The sequence below is a fragment of the Musca vetustissima genome, unplaced genomic scaffold, assembly GCF_032173495.1.
Source record: "Musca vetustissima isolate MV318-11 ecotype Yass unplaced genomic scaffold, APGP_CSIRO_Mvet_v1 utg25179, whole genome shotgun sequence".
In the NCBI taxonomy this organism is placed as follows: Eukaryota; Metazoa; Arthropoda; class Insecta; order Diptera; family Muscidae; genus Musca; species Musca vetustissima.
The window spans coordinates 64360-81552 of record NW_026873626.1 but is presented as its reverse complement, the minus strand read 5'-3'; the positions used below and the strand labels follow the sequence as shown (position 1 = coordinate 81552).

The window sequence follows — 17193 nt, the reverse complement described above, 5'->3', positions numbered from 1 at the left end:
GAGGAAGGTTGTGCCTTATCAGCTTTCTTGGAGGCGTTTTTACGGGCTCGCCTTCGGATGATGGTGTCAGGGCTTTCTCAAAAATACGGCTCCAAAGAAAAAGATTTTAGTGGGGATTTGTGGTCGGCCATGGTAAGGACTCGCCAACTAAGCTTGAACAACTTGTTGAGTAATTTAATCGTAGAGCACTGATTGGCACGAGGTCGCTTGACAACCCAGCGGTGAGAACTTCCGAATGAATTTCAGGTTCCTCTTGATCAGAAGAAACTCCTTATCCGTTATTGAGTCTCTGTCCCGTCCGATAAATCGGTTGCAATAGTTAACCGATCTCCGGTAAATATTCTTGTTAGATATCTCTTTGGAATTCTTTCGTTTGATGCTTCCCCGTTCTGAAGATCCATCCATTTTTACGATGGGAGCTCATCAGCCCCAGTCTCCACTTCGACAGCCGACTGCCTAAGAAATCTCGGGATGATTTGTTAAAATTCGGCTCCATATAAAAAATTTTAGTGAGGGGGCATAGCCTTTCACCATGGTAAGGACTCGGCAAATAAGCCTGAACAACTTGTTAAGGCGCCCAGGTGTCAACAAGGCTCCGTTCTAATACAGTCGGGACCCTGAATGCAAACCGTAGAGCACTAATGGGTCGCTTGACACCCCAGCGTTAAGGGGGAGGTAGTAACCCGAAAACTCTGATATGGACATTTAGAGGCCCACCCTCGCCTCGTCAGTCCAGGGATCATCCGGTCATTTCCCCCGAGACTCTCCCCCTGGACCCGCTGATTGTCCGCGACTGTTTATTTGATATTCATAGCTACCCAAAGAATAATATTGGGCTTCCGACTATGCGCAACCTGTGGCCGCTTCCGTTAGGATTCAGCTCTGCTTCCCGAACGCGGATATTGGATACTGACATTTAGTTTCAATAGAATATCAAAATCCACCCGCAACAATTCAACGAATTGTGTTGGTTGGACTGAAACATTCGATGTAATTAATACGGGAAGGGATCTCCGACTACCCTATATTTAATTCCGATTTCGATTCGATCAATATTTTCAGGAAAGACATTTCGACTTCTATCGCCCCCCATGAGCCTAAATTTTCAATGTAAAATGGTGTAAATCAATGTGGTTTCAATAGAGCAGTTTGTGTCGACTGATCATTTCACTCTCCGATTATTACTTCATCCGACGGTCTAACGTTCTGTCTCCACTGCACCAAGTTCTCATTTTCGCTGTTTTCGAACACCCCGGTTTACTCAACGGCACTGTTTTTTCCTGAATAATTCGATTTTGATTATTCTAAGAAAATCCACATGAAGTAACCACATTCCGATCGCGAGTCATCTAAGGAATACACAATATAGATTGGTTAGAATCTACTGTCTAATTTCGCCTCCATCCAATTATTTCTTATTTTAACACCAGTACACAAATTTCTCGTCATCTCTTTTATGAGGTTTGTTGAGATTTGCTTCTGATGGATTTCTTGATGGCAATCTCTAAAAAAATACAAAAACATTTCCTAATTAAATATTGTACAATTATTTATTGTTCAAATTCATTTTAAAATTGATGAAATCTATAATCATTTACATTATTATTAATTTTTCTGTTTTTGTAAACTGAATACATTATTAAAACTAACTATATAGTAAAATGTTGTGAAATTATCAATAAAATTGTAATTTATATAATACAAAAATTAATTATGTAATTATATAAGGTAGACAAGAATATGTATAACTAAAAGTTTTTTGCAAATAGAAACAAATGTTTAACAAAATGAAAAAAGAACTTCCAAGAAATATTAAATAATGTGAGAAGGTAAAAAGCAGAGAACCTGAGAACAATAAAAATAAATGAATGATTAAAAACATCTATTTAGATAAAATATCACCCAGATTTGGGAAGAAGGAGAAGACCTAATGACTTAATTTCTATCTTTGTAAATTAATTAAGGCAGCACATACTATCAGCACCTCATTGAGATACTGATAGACAAATGACTCTTTAATTGCCAAGGGTTGTAAGATACGAAACTCCTGCAGACTATCGATCATGTGACGCATTTGTGCACGACACACCGGTTCTCGAACACGCATTGTTGGTACACTAAAGTTCTTGAGACGCCTTGAGGTTAGCTCCTTATTGACAACCGTTAAACTTTGATTAGAGGCCAGCTCACCAGCTACACGTGATGCTGTATATTTACTCAGACGACCATCTTGTGAAGATTCATCGTGTATTAGATCATCTGCCGATTCATCGGCTGAGTCTGTTGTTGAATCCGTTTCACCATTATTATTTATACTGGGTATTTTAAGTTGCTGCTGTTGATGATGTGGTCGTTGTGGGTTGGTTTTTGGTTTACGTTTTCTCCTCACCGCTTTGCCAGGGTCGGCCATTAATGAGAGATATTTTGGTATAACATCTTTGAAGTTGGATGCTTTGAAAATTGTTAAATCGTCATTGTGACCAATAAAGGCATCCGAAACATGTGAAATAATACCTGAAAAGAAAAAAAGGTAGAATAAATATCAAATTCGTATTTTTGAATTAAAATATATAGAGGATATAAAATTAAATTAGTTATAAACATCAGGTAAAATTGCTTTTAAGGGGCCGAGCTTAATAAATTATTCGAAACTAGTTTATTCCTATAGGACGACCTAGCCAATTATATTACGGTTTAAGTGGCGCTCAGTACAGACAGTGGATCAATGAACGTTTACAATTCTCCAATTCTCTAGTGTCATGTGGCCCTAGTAGTGGCATTAGGTGTTAACCAATTCATGCGTAATTGAGGCGATTGTATCATCCTGATCTTAGCTCGATTCTCTTGGTCTTCCTATCAGCTGATATTCTTCTGATATAAAAGAAGAAAGGTCCCTGAGTATACCATTCATACGTTATCGTTTTAATGGCTGAAAGTTGTTCAGGTCTGCCTTGAAAATCTAGAGGCTCACTTTTTATCTATAGACATATAATATATCCGAACTGGCCTGGTTGAGAAAGTCTGTCCATTAGACTGTTATAGTTATATTCCCAAACATAACACTTAAGCAGACGACACAAAAAGCTTTTTGGTGATCGGAATTCGATTACAATGCACCATTATTCAGCGGTCCTAAATCCACTCAACAAATCAAAAATATAAACCCTATATAGGCCTCAAACCAAATTGGGGGGTGAGTTCCGTTTAGCCCAAATTGTGTGTGAATATATTTATAGGGGTGCGTATCGGCAATGAGTGCTTTATAGAGTTTAGTATATGTGACAAGGTGCCCAATAGAAGTTCGTATCGGAGGCTTTATAGGGTCCGTTTTGGTGAGGCAGAGCTCTATATGGTACCGCATCAGTGAAGATGACCTAATCTCAGATTCTTATTGGGGGCATGGAACTTTATAGAGTTACGTATCGATTATGAGGGCTTTTAAAAGTAAATTCAAGTGATGAGGGGCTCTATAAACGTCCCCATATGTAGTAAGGAGCTTTATAGTGTTTCGTTTAGCCCAAATTTGGCGTGAGTACAGTTATGGGGGTTGCGTTTCGCCAATGAGCGCTTTATAGAGGTCAGTATATGTAATGAGGATACCCATAGAAGCTCGAATCGGTGGTGAAGACCTCTATAGCGATTCGTTTTGGTGAGGCAGAGAGAGGTTATGTTGGGCTATATTGAATTAAGTTCATGTGATGAGGAGGTCCATGAAGGTCCACATAGGTGGAAAGGATGTCAGTGAATATAGGTCAGGGAATCTGTATAGAGAGAAGCAATATGTAAGCCTTTTCTTTTTTTAAATTCTGCATTGGTGGTGAATTTTTGTGACCATGAGCTTTATAAGGCTATATTTTTGTGGTGAGTAGCTTATAGTTCCGTAGGGCCCTCTGTATATCCTATTGAGGTCCACATTGGACTAAAACAGCTATATAGAGGTCCATATTGTTGGTGCGTAGCTATATAGAGGTTCGTATTAAATGGATTTTTATAAAAAAAGTATGAGGTGAGGGGCTCCGAAGATGTCCATATTGCTAATGAATAGCTCTATAAAAGTCAATGGGTTGTGATTTGATGCTCATGATAAGGAAAGCCTATATATTGCTATGCTGACGTAAGGAAGAATTATTAGATCCTCATGTAGATGGTTCATTAGCAACCTGCTAATATTCTTTGCGGAGCTCTGAGAAGCCTTTCTTATTTTCCAATGCGTAACACATTATGTCCCCAGAATTTTAAGGTAATTTGTGATGCTATTGTATGTCCCTTAAATCTGAACATTTAGGGATGGGACTTGAACTTCAATAACTCAATAACTTGACACTTTGAAATTAAATAAAATTTAGTATCTTTCTAATTCAATTTATTTTACTTACCATTAGTATTTATGCTTAATATAAACTTATAGCAGGCACAATCAATCTGCAGTGGTCCCGGTGCAATATCAATTTCCACACACTCGATTAACGATTGTACATGGGAGAGATTTTGTCGATATGCAAATGGTAAATATTTATGACGTTCATAGTATTTCTTACTATCGGGCCAGTTTATCAAATATCTTAAGTAACGTGCCAATCTCACAACCGTTCTTGCAAATACATGCTGCACCTCACCCTCGGACATTTCAAAGTATTCTGCGAGTAGTGAAAAATCTTCGTTTTGTTTCAATTTTTTCAATGTTATATAGCAATCGACTAATGTCACATTAGCCGTGGAGCAAATGATATTTTTAAGCAGCGGCAAGCGTGTTGGTGTTATACCCAAATGTATAAGCGGATTCTTTTCAATTAATTCCACAGTTATTGTGCGTATAGTACGTTCAGGTATATCACGTTTGAGAATAAATGTGGGTCTACGAATTTGAGCCGATGCTACGGGAGATACAACAGCAGATGATGTTAGATTTTGTGTCAGACGTGTTGTAGTGCCATTGGAGTTTTGTAAACTACTGGCACTAGTCGCCTTGATAATTGTATTTGGTGGCAGTGAGCTGATGGCTGCTCCAATTTGTTGCTTTTTGTTTGTGGTTGTCGTACTGTCACCGCCAATGGTCTGTTGCCATTGAAAACTTGTTAGTGGTGTTCCCGCTGAGGCTATGGTTTGTAGAGAATATTTTGGAGTCTTATGGACAATGTCTGCTGCAAGAGAGAAATGAAGTAAAGCATAAATAAAACCGCACATTGTAAATAATCACAAAATATACATTACCTCCAGTTACTGTACTTGCCCGCTTCATGGCTGGCTTGATAATTGCCGGTATTTTATTGATAACAAGTCCAGTTCTGCTTCCAAGTTTTATTAATGATTTCTGTGAAGAAAATGAATATTCATTTTAATAAAATATTAGCACAAATATTTAAATAATTTATCAACATTAACCACAAGGTCTGCTTCACTAAACAAACACTAACCCTGAAGAAATTACTTCGATTATGGGTCTCTTCTCCACTTAGTTTTATAGATCATGCATGTTTATGTTAAAATAGCAAAGGATTTTATGTAATTCTTATAAAATTATTAACAAATTTTGTTAAATAAAATAGAAAACAAATTTTTGTGATTTATCCCTGTCAACAGCATGCACGAATTGGCAGAGACGGACGCGTTCCCATTGCAGTGCTGTCAAACAATATATTTGTCTCTTTTCTATGGTATCCCTCTGTGAAATGATAACATAGCAATGTCATTCATTGTGAATTGATAACACAAGAGTGGTTAGAAATTGCAAGAGGGCTGCCACACGAAGTTTATTGAAAGAAATTATTTGTTTTTAACAAAATTGAAAATAATAGTTAAATATTGAAAAATAGCCAGATATTGTAGAAATATGCATAAATTAGCCTGCATTAGGACGAAAGGAATGGTCTTTATGCTGACAAAATGGGGCTAAATTCGTAAAATAGCTCCAATCGGCATTTTGAGATTAATTTCTGTTGGAAAATGAGAATAAAAGCATAAACGGGTCTTAAAACGAGGTGTACATTTAAGTTAGGGCCATATCAAAATATTTTATTAGACTTACATTCCAGTATTTAGCAAAAAGGTATTGGAAAATGCTCCCAAGACTATACATTTTCCTAAAATGGTTTGAAGGCTATGTCAAATCATGGACGGTTTTCTGTGAATATTTGTTCCCACCAAAGACCTAGAATACCATCGAAATGACTAAAATCGGGAGGGTTTGTTTATGTAACATTTTAACAAAAAATATTTTCGACTCTCCAAGAACCCGGATTGTCAAATTTCAGACCGTTCGGTTAAAAATGTGGTGTACCTTTATATGGAAGCTATACCTTCCCTAGACAGACAGTCTGACATCCAGATTTAGATGCAGTTCTCATACACATTTCCTCAAATTCTATATAAATGATTTACAAAAATGCAATGCAAGGACATTTTTGCACGGCAGATCGAGTCTAGGCGTTTTGGAAAATTGTGTTCATCGATATGGAGTGAGTTTTAAAATTTTCCATAAATAGTCCTACTGGTCTCGATTCTAATTTGTAATTTGCTATCCTTTTTCAAGCGGTTGAAATCCTGATTACTAAAATGTAATTATGTTATAGAATAAGTCCATTTCATTCCAGTGATATGGACCTCCGAAGTTCGGTAAATACGGATCACATATCGTTTGAAATTTGTATCGTTGAATGTTATCCTAAAGGTCCTTTTTTTCTTGCCAAAGTCCAGAGACATTGACCTACAAGTTTCCGTTGGGAAATGGAGGGGTACCTTTATATGGAAGCTATACCCTCCCGAGACAGACAGTCTGACTTCCAGATGTAGATGCAGTTCTCATACATATTTTCCAGTTTCTATGTAATTGATTTACAAAAATGCAAGGCAAGGACATTTTTGCACGGCAGATCGAGTCTAGGCGAATGGGGTGAGTTTTACAATTTTCCATAAATAGTTCTACTGGCCCCAATTCTATTTGTAATTTACTATCCTTTTTTAGAATAAGTCCATTCCAGTAATATGGACCTCCGAAGTTCGGTAAGTACGGATTACAGATTGTTTTGAAATTTTTATAATTGAAAGTTATCCTATGGGTCCTTTTTCCTTGCCAAAGTCCAGAGGGTATGTTTAACTTTGGTAAAAAAAAATACGTTTTCTGGCCTTAAAGAAAAATAATCAAAAAGGATTGAACATTAATGTTGGCTTAACTCTAGTTTAGTAAAAACGATCAGATTTTTCTGAAAATTTTTTCAGAGTTAGGTATTTTTACCCTAATTATGGGGATATCTTTTTTTCTTGGGGGACGTACCCGGTTACCCGGTTATTTGACCCGGAAGTTCGGGTACGGGTACCCGGTTATATCCGGTTCTACGGATCCGGTTAATATAATATGGGTATCATTTTAAAGGTTATAAAAATACCTTTCCATTGAGTGGTAATATGATGAGGTTATCTCAAACCATTTTAGAGATATAGTCAAAAATCTGGGTTTTGGTCCCCGATTTTTTTGAAAAACTCCCTAAAAGTCGAACTTGGGCCCATTATAGTACCTCTCTAACCCAAACTCAAATAATAGACCACAATTTGCCCTTTCCAAAATGGTGCGATATGTGGCTGTATCTGTTGTGGATCAAAAGATATGGGCCTTAGAACCCTACAAAAACAAGAAAATTCTGTCGCGTAGCCGGTGTTGGTATCTGTCCATAGGAGAAAGTCTTAAATCCCCGGCCGAAGGCCGGCTACACAAAAAATATTCTATTTAGAAGGATTTTCTGCCGCGTTAGCCGGTGTTGGCATCTGTCCATAGGAGAAAGTCTTAAATCCCCGGCCGAAGGCCGGTCACCCAAAAAAATATTCCATTTAACAAGAGATTCTGTCGCGTAGCCGGTGTTGGTAGCTGTCCATAGGAGAAAGTCTTAAATACCCGGCCGAAGGCCGGCTACACAAAAAAATATTCTATTTAGAAGGATTTTCTGCCGCGTTAGCCGGTGTTGGCATCTGTCCATAGGAGAAAGTCTTAAATCCCCGGCCGAAGGCCGGTCACCCAAAAAACACCATGCTATTTAAAAGGAGATTCTGTCATGTAGAAAGATTTTCCTTGTTTTATAGGGTTCTAAGGCCCATATCTTTTGATCCACAACAGATACAGCCACATATCGCACCATTTTGGAAAGGGCAAATTGTGGTCTATCATTTGGGTCCTGTTTGGAGAGGGACTATAATGGACCCAAGTTCGACTTTTAGGGAGTTTTTCAAAAAAATCGGGGACCAAAACCCAGTTTTTTGACTATATCCCCAAAATGGTTTGAGATAACCCCATCATATTACCACTCAATGGAAAGGTATTTTTATAACCTTTAAAATTATACCCATATTATATTAACCGGATCCGTAGAACCGGATATAACCGGGTACCCGTACCCGAACTTCCGGGTCAAATAACCGGGTAACCGGGTACGTCCCCCAAGAAAAAAAGATATCCCCATAATTAGGGTAAAAATACCTACCTCTGGAAAAAATTTCAGAAAAATTTGATCGTTTTTACTAAACTAGAGTTGTTCCTTAATGTTTTTTAATATTTGTTTGTACCAAAGGTTGTACCAATCAGAATTTATAATCTTCCCCCGCTTTTTGTTCTTGTCAATGAATATGGTGAATAAACTATTTTTAACAATTGCACTACATAAACGGCTAATAAGCAAATTGGAGCACCCATCCAATCCCCCTTTTACCCACCACACACACACGCACAAACTATATGTATGCACTTACAATTTTCTTTTCGTACCTTATTTGAGTCAGCCGTCGACGACGACTGCGATGATGATTGATTTTGTTTACTAGATTGTTGTTGTTGTTGCTGAGTTTGCATTTTACTTCTAATTAATATTGAAGGGGTGGCATTTGTTGTTACACCTGCTCCTGCCCCACCTCCACCACCTGGGCCAGGTTTACGATATTTAACAACAGTTAATGCCATTTCGTTTTGTATTTGTTGTTATGTGACACTAATTGGGCAGCAACAACAATGTACAGCAGACAAACCCCACTTTTTGCGCCAATTTTCTTTGTTTTTTTAGTAAATTAAAAACTTTTGTTGAATTTCTTAATTCAATTATTAAAGTATGTATTATATACACATATTTTTATTTTGTTAATTAATTTCACTTCGTTTTAAATTGAATAATTATTTTTTTTCGTTATTCTCCCGAGCAAAATATTTTTGCACTGAATTGCAGTTGTTGTTCTTTTTGCAAATAATAGATATTTATAGTGTGGTGAAAAGAAACAATTCTTGCTTCAGGTGGCATCTCTGTGCTGGTATTTTTGTGTGGAGAAAAAGTTAACCATTAAGAGGGTTGCCCAGTAAATGTAATGTTATGTTTACATTAAATGACATTTAATAAATCGTTTTCATATGAATGTAAATTTTATAGAATAGTTTTCAAATGCATAATATAAATTATTAGAAAAATTATAATATATTGTTGTCCATTCTTCGGGTAGTAAGCAATTCCGGGTATTATGGAATTCAGCGGTTTCACAGTAATGCGATTTTATTTTAGATGATATTTTAACCGATAAAAAATACGAGAGATATTTTAAGACTTTGGAGGGACCCAAGGAACTTTTTTTAATATAAAATTTGGCACCGGATGAACTTTATTTAAAAATAGGTCCAGAAATGGATATAACTCTCATAAATATCTGGATATTCCATAAAAATGGTGCACTAAAGATTCTGCACTTGTCCGATTGCCAAGGAATTTCCTGTTTTTAAATAACATTCGATATAGGTCCATGTTTCAGTCGCATTTTGAGCACTTTTATTATTATATGTGGATCCGCGCTGTTATCTGCAATTCTTGGAGAATAAAAACGTCTTCGAAGAACAATTTTGTAGGTTCCGCCTCATTTTAGGTATTTTAATGATTTTAGCCGCATTTCCAACCATTGTGGTTACAAGTAGGATTTTCAGGATCACAGAGGTTTTATTAACGAAAAATTGTCAATGTAGTTCTGATTGTGGAGTTCCGATAATAATTTCAGTCCGGTTGAATTTAAAAACATTTTTCTAACAATGCTTTCGTACATGTCCACAATTTGCGGATGATGGAAAGCCCAATGCATTTGTAAGATAACTGCGAATTATATAAGCAATAGTGGAGAGTCAACGGGTCCAAGAAAAGGTTCTCAGGTTGGCATAGGTAACTTATTTGGTCCAAGGACGAACTCTATTGAAATTGGAGAAAATCGGTTCAGATTTAGATTTAGCTCCCATATATATTTTCATCCGATTTAATGTAAATGGTACCAATGTCCCTATATATCCTAAAAATTGGTCCAGATTTAGATATAACTCCCATATATATTTTCGTCCGATTTAATGTAAATGGTGCACCAAAGTCCCTATATATCTTTCGATTTGCACGAAATTTGGCACAGCGTAATTAATTAGTCTAGAATGTTGTGTGCTAAGTTTCCTAAAATCGGTTCAGATTTAGATTTAGCTTCTATATCTGACCAAATGAAAAATTAAGTATCGGTTGCAGAGTGGCATGTTTATGGATCTTGTGAACAAAGTACAGGTTACATTTATGATCTGAATTGGATGAAATTTTACCCAAGAACGACCCATATTGAAATTGGTGAAAATAGGTTCAGATGTAGATATAGCTCCCACATATATTTTTGCCCGATTTTAAAAAACAAATATACAGTGTGGTCTTTCAAAAATGCGACGTCTGTTAGGATGCATCTGCTGAATACACCCAGGGTTGTGAAGGGTATCATATAGTCGACTTTAATTCCTTATTTACTGGTTAGATATGACCTTTTTGGTGTGAATTTTTAGGGAAAGTCCTACTAAAAGTTTTAATCACACAACGTAATTATGAAATTCATTATTAATCTATTACGGAACGTGCAGAAATCTAATATTTTTGATTTTTTTCTTTAGAAATTATGAACGTGTTTCTAGATACTGCGTTCGAGATCGTACATATATAATTTGTTTGATAATGTTGAGATACTCTGAAGACTTTTTTCTAAATTCGACATTGCATTGTCAGCTGAAGAGGTGTATTATTGGCCCCATTTCGCATGTTGAAAGGGTGGGCGGTGTCGTGTCATCAAATCATCTTTAATAGAAATTTATGCGGGTGCATCATCTGGATTGTAAGCATGCTAAGGCTACTGGTGCTTGTCTTAGCAGTTGCTATATACAGTATAGGTCTTTTGTATCTGGATGCTTGTTTTTTGGCTATCTAAAAATTTAAATTTACAAAGGTTTAACAACAAAAGCATACTCTGACATACTTCATTCATTTTGTTTATTACACCTTTGTAAAAAAACGGAATATTCATGATAAACAATGTATTACTCTTTACTTACTTCTATAGCTTTTGTAATTGAAATCCATGTACAACCCTTCCAATTTAGTTGAGTACACATCTATAAAATACTTATATTCAGTTTCAATTTAGAGACGAACAAATACACTCCCTAACCACACATTCATATATACTACTCTCCGTTCTTAAGGGCAAACCCTATAATTTGCAATTTGCCCCATGGGGGCAACATTATTGTTGTGGTTAAAGATCAGTGATCTGTAAATGAAAGGGCACCAAAATCAACACACAAATTAAAGTTTCCTCAACAGAATAATAAAGACGGTAATGGAAGGTGGGGGCGGAGGGGGATATTAAAGACAATCAGCATTATGTTGTAATTTGTTCAATTGAAGAAATGCTGTGTTGTGGGTCAGCCGGATGATCAAATCGAAAGTAGGTAATTGTGTTATTTTCTCTTATTGTAATTGTAAGAAATTTTTACACGCAAAAGAATTGCTCAAAAAAGTGAATGGGATTTATGTTTGTAATAAAGACAGACTGAAAGGGGCAAGAGGAAAGAAAATGAGTTCAGTATATTGGGTTAAGAAAGAAAGTTGAAAATAAAAAATATATCTAAAAGAAAATGTAGGAGGTTATTATTAGCAAATGTCCGTTCAGAGACCATTTGAACTCCGCCATCCTTCTGAAATCACGATAGAGCTCACAATATTTAAGATAGAGTTGTGGAATTTTGCACATACATTGATACTACTCGTAGAATGTTTGGAGTATATGTATATACCGGGATATAGCAGTCAACGTTATTGAAATGGAAACAAATAAGCGTACCTAAAATTTTTACGAATTATTAGGGCATCAAACGTATTTACCAATGGAAGTGACTGTATTATAGCATTTCGGTATCTGAATTTATAAAAAATTCGGCCAAACCAAATGACATTTTTACTTATTTATTTTCATATCAAACTTTTTTCATTCTACTTTTCATTGGATACTATGAGAGTATTGTGATTTTTATGCTAATTAAAAATACATTTGCAACAAATATTTGGGGCTTTCCAGTGTTTATTATTTCAATATTTATTTACATTTTCGGATCATGTATACGATCAAAATTTTCCGCTAACGAAAATAAAATACAAATGAATATTCGTACATTAAATAATTCCCTCAAATGCAATAATTTGTCGTTCGCCCAACTGCTACGTTTTTTTAGAATACATTGACTGCATTTGCAATTTAATATTGTTTGAAATAAAAGAGCCTTATTTACAAAAAACAAAAAAAAAAAGAAAAAATAATAAAAAAATATATCGGAAACCTTCTCATAACAATACTTATTTTTTTTATAATACAACTCGTGTCATCTGTATAAATATGTGTCACTACTGTTTAGACTGTAGCGTCTGTTTATAATAAATAGATAAACGATGTGGGTTAAGAAATTATGTAAAATATTGAACAAACAATATTGGCATTACTCTCCATACTAAATTTTTAAAAGGAACAATAAGATTTGGCGTTTAAGAAATAATGTTTAAGATGCGGTTGCAGATGATTTTTTGAATATTTTACCAAAGACCTTCAGATGTAGATCAGTCAGATGGGGATAATCGGCTCTGGGCGGTTCTATAAAATAGTCAACAAATGATTTTGCAGAAAATGCGTTTTAAGTTTTCAATCGATTAACACAAGGAACAGGGGAACTTCTACAGCTTCTCAATCGGAGTGTGTAAGAGATATTCATCTGAATTTTTTTACAGAACAATTCTGCATCATAGACCCAAAAATCATGATTTTTAATTTATGACTGTCTTGCAGCAAATGAGCGATAAATTGTAAACATTTTTCCCAATTAATTGTATATCCATGTTTTTGTATACCTCCCATAAAACGATACCGCCCAATTTTTGGTATTTTTGAGGTTATGATTATGGCTTTTAACCAAATTTTCCCAACAAGGTGGATATAATTTAACATTCTGGGATTTTGGAGTCTGACATACGTTCTATATTTGAAAATAACACTAATATAAAGTCCCCGCCCTATTTTCAGTATTTTAAAGGTTTTAGTCGAATTTTCCCTCCAAAATTTAGGTATTTTAGGGTTTTAGCCACATTTTCAACCGAAACATTGTAAACAACATATTTGCAGAAAATTCAGATATATGTCCATGTTTGGACATATCCCCTCATATAAAAGTCCCGGTATATTTTCGTTATTTTGAAAGTTATAACCGAATCGAAGAGGGCGTGATTTGGCATTTCGGGTTTTTGGATGGTGAAAAACATTTCTGAAGAAAATTTGTGATATGGGTCCATGTTTTGTAATCGAATCCACATAAAACGACCAAATAACACTAATTTGGCATTCCAGGTTATTGCAGGGTGAAATATATTCTCTGAAAATTGCCTATATAGATCCATGTTCTGATATATCCACCATATATAAGTTTCGGCATTTGTCGTTATTTAGACTGCATTTTCTCATTAAAGTGGCTGTGATTTGGCATTTCGGGTTCTTGGATGGCGAAAAACTTTTCTGACGAAAATTTTCAATATGGGTCCATGTTTTGTAATAGAACCCATATAAAATGAAATGAACATTTTCTGGCAAGCCCCCGTATAAAGGGACCCTAGAATTTACAGCATTTTAAAGGGTTTAGCCGCAGTGATTTCCGTTTTCCGGTTTTAATAGAATAAAATTCTATGTCGATTTAGACATGCCGGTCTGTCTGACTGATGAAATCACGACAGAGGTCGCAATATTAAGAGATAGAGCTCTGAAATTTTGCACAGACATTATTAGTTCCGTTCCATAACCTAAAAGAATCTACTAATTTTACAAGGTTTGAGACTTTTAACTCGAAACCCGTTTCTGGTAGAACTGGTAGAACATTGAACAAAATTTAAGAGAACCCAAAACTAAATGGCTTTCGCTTTGTAAACTTTTTACTCGAGAAATTTGGCCAAGTAAAATGGTAAACTGGAATGCCTACTTCTGATTGGCGGTTATGCTGATTTTGAAGTATTGCCATCTAATTTTGGCATATTTACTAGATTTGCGTTCCGACTTTCCTGGTTTGAAATATTTTTTATGAAAGACCCTTGACGGTTAGCAAACTAATTTTTTGATACAATGTGAATTAAAATTAAAAGAAATATTTAGATGACTTTTAACAAATTATCAAAGAAAAATTCGTGGAATTAAAAAATTAGATTTAATACTATTTTGTACATGCCTTGATTTTTTAGGAAATAATAAAAATATTGCTACCAATTTCAATACCACTCTCGTTCATTATGTTTTGTGTGCACGGAGAGATCCCATAAATTTGTTATTTTTGCAGTATGTTGGAGCAATACAGTTACCTTAAGACTCCCTAATACTTAGGGATCCGAGCTTCTGTATTTTTTGCAATTTTTATTTTCTTTTTTCTTCTCTCATATCTCTAGAAGTCATAAGTTAAAGCATATTCAAATCAATTATTTTTTTTATCTTTCAACAATTTGCACACACATAATTTTTTTGAAGTACACCACTCCAAAAAAAAAACATGTCTTTTATTATTATTCAAACAAAAAAATATTCGAATATACCGCGAATTTGGTGTACTGCATGGCACTGCACCACTTTTGTGGTGTTGCCTACTCATCATACCCTACGGTGCTAATGGAACAGCTACTTGTGCTGACTGCTGCTACCTCCACTCTTGCCTTGTTGCTCAGTGGATTCGATTCGTTCATTCACGACTCTGCAGTTGTTGCTGCTGCTGCGACGGCTGCTGCTGCTATCAGCAAAATTTTGAAAAATTCATTCAACAAGTGCCGGTGAGCCAGACCGGTGAGTATAATTTCGACGCTTTTTGTAAACGGACGTGTGTCGTGTCGGGAATAAAAAAGGTAGTAAAAAAAAGCACCAGCCAGCAAAAAATAACAAAACAACGACCACGAAATACAAATATCGCCTGCCCGTTGGAAATCAATTCGACCAAACAATAAAAAAATATTAATTATCTCTTTAATGTGTAAATAATTAAAATCAACAAAAGAAAAAAAAATATAAAAATAGCAGAGCAAACACGACATAAAAAATCCATATTTTATTTGTTTAATAAAAAATATGTATTGAAATAAATAAAAAATGATAATAATAAATGGCCACATGCGTAAAAAGTTTTTGGGCCGCACTGAAGAAGTTGTGAATTAAATAGCTACCGAAAAAAGGTGATAATAAATAAAAAAAAAATTAAAGGCAATATTGAAAAAAGAAGAAAAGAGAAAATTCGGCGGTGCTTTTAATAAAAAATGTAAGAAAAAAATGAGTGCAAAGAAACCGAAATATAGCAAATTATTATTATTTAATACACAAATACCACATAATTAAAAATATATAAATATTTTTAATAAAGAAGCAATATTATTAAAAAGGGAAATGTATAAACTTTCCGATTAGAATGCAAAGTGTTTAAGAACTTCAATAAAGAAGACAAAACTATTTAAAAGAAAAAATATCATTAACCAGATGTTTTCGAATCATTTTTTTATTAAACCAGTAAGGAAAGCAGTAAAGTCGGACTGGGCCGACTATATGATACCCTTCACCACTTTGGGTATATTCTACATATACCCAAAGTGGTGACGAAAAGACGTCGCCTTTTGAAGGAACTTAAATATGTGATGTTCATGTCTTTCTGGAACCTATGCTAAATTTAATTTCATTTGGGCAAGTTTAGAATCATTTGCGCACAGTGGGACTTGACACACGCTATTCGGTATGCTGCACTGTTTAAAATTTAATCTCAATCAGACACCTATTGATTATTTTGTGTACAATTAACATAAGTCGAAATTATATGTGGAAGCCACGATATATCTATATCTGAACCGATTTGAAGCAAACTTGCCAGAGATTAATTTATATTAATGTCAGTACGTTGTGTCAATCAGCCTAGCTATGGATCTTTAGTGCACAATTTACTTAAAATCGGACAAAAATATATATAGGAGGTGTACACATCATTCTAGACTTAATTCAATATGCTATGCCAAAATTCGTGCAAATCGAATCGAAAAAATTCGTGCAAATCGATTTTCAGAGACTTTGGTGCACCATTTACCTAAAATCGGACGAAAATGTGTATGGAAGCTATATCTAAATCTGAACCGATTTTCACGAAACTTAGCACACATCATTCTAGACTTAATTCAATCGGCTATACCAAAATTCATGCCAATCAAAAGATTAGCAGGCACTTTGGTGCACCATTTACCTAAAATCGGGCGAAACTATATTTGGGAGCTATTTGTAAATCTAAACCGATTTTCAAGAAACTTAGCACACATCATTCTAGAGCTAATTAAATAGGCTATACAAAATTTCGTGCAAATCGAAAGATATATAGATACTTAGGCAGACCATTTACTTAAAATCGGGCGAAACTATATGTGGGAGCTATATCTAAATCTGAACCGATATTCACAAAACTTAAAACACGTCATTCTAGACTTAATTCAACACGCTATGCCAAAATTCGTGCAAATCAAATGATTTTCAGGGACTTTGGTGCACCATTTACATAAAATCGGGCGAAACTATATATGGGAGCTATATCTAAATCTGAACCGATTTTCACGAAACTTAGCACACATCATTCTAGACCCAATTCAGTAGGCTATACGAAATTTCGTGCCAATCGAAAGATATATAGGGACTTTGGTACACCATTTACCTTAAATCGGGCTAAACTATATATGGAAGCTATATCTAAATCTGAACCGATTTTCACGAAACTTAGCACACTTAGCACACTTCATTCTAGACTTTATTCAATACGCTATGCCAAAATTCGTGCAAATCAAATGATTTTCAGGG

The 17193-nt window shown here is 35.1% G+C and overlaps 1 protein-coding gene across 1 annotated transcript; it reads right to left on the bottom strand.

Moving 5' to 3' along the window:
* Nucleotides 1-1941: 1941 nt before the first annotated feature.
* Nucleotides 1942-8941, bottom strand: LOC133326703 (uncharacterized). The gene is made up of 4 exons (XM_061535324.1): nt 8750-8941; nt 5212-5311; nt 4377-5138; nt 1942-2514 (listed from the first exon to the last, which is right to left on the bottom strand). The coding sequence occupies exons 1-4, from the start codon at nt 8939-8941 to the stop codon at nt 1943-1945; spliced, it is 1626 nt and encodes a 541-aa protein (XP_061391308.1). The 3' UTR covers nt 1942.
* Between the last annotated feature and the right edge of the window lie 8252 nt (nt 8942-17193).

Bases quoted from the DNA above. Each gene is read 5' to 3' on its own strand.
- LOC133326703 (XM_061535324.1), bottom strand. From the start codon at position 8,941: ATGGCATTAACTGTTGTTAAATATCGTAAACCTGGCCCAGGTGGTGGA. The intron at 5,312-8,749 runs GTACGAAAAGAA...TTTTCTTCACAG, and splicing joins CGACGGCTGACTCAAATAAG to AAATCATTAATAAAACTTGG. The intron at 5,139-5,211 runs GTAATGTATATT...CTCTTGCAGCAG, and splicing joins GGCAAGTACAGTAACTGGAG to ACATTGTCCATAAGACTCCA.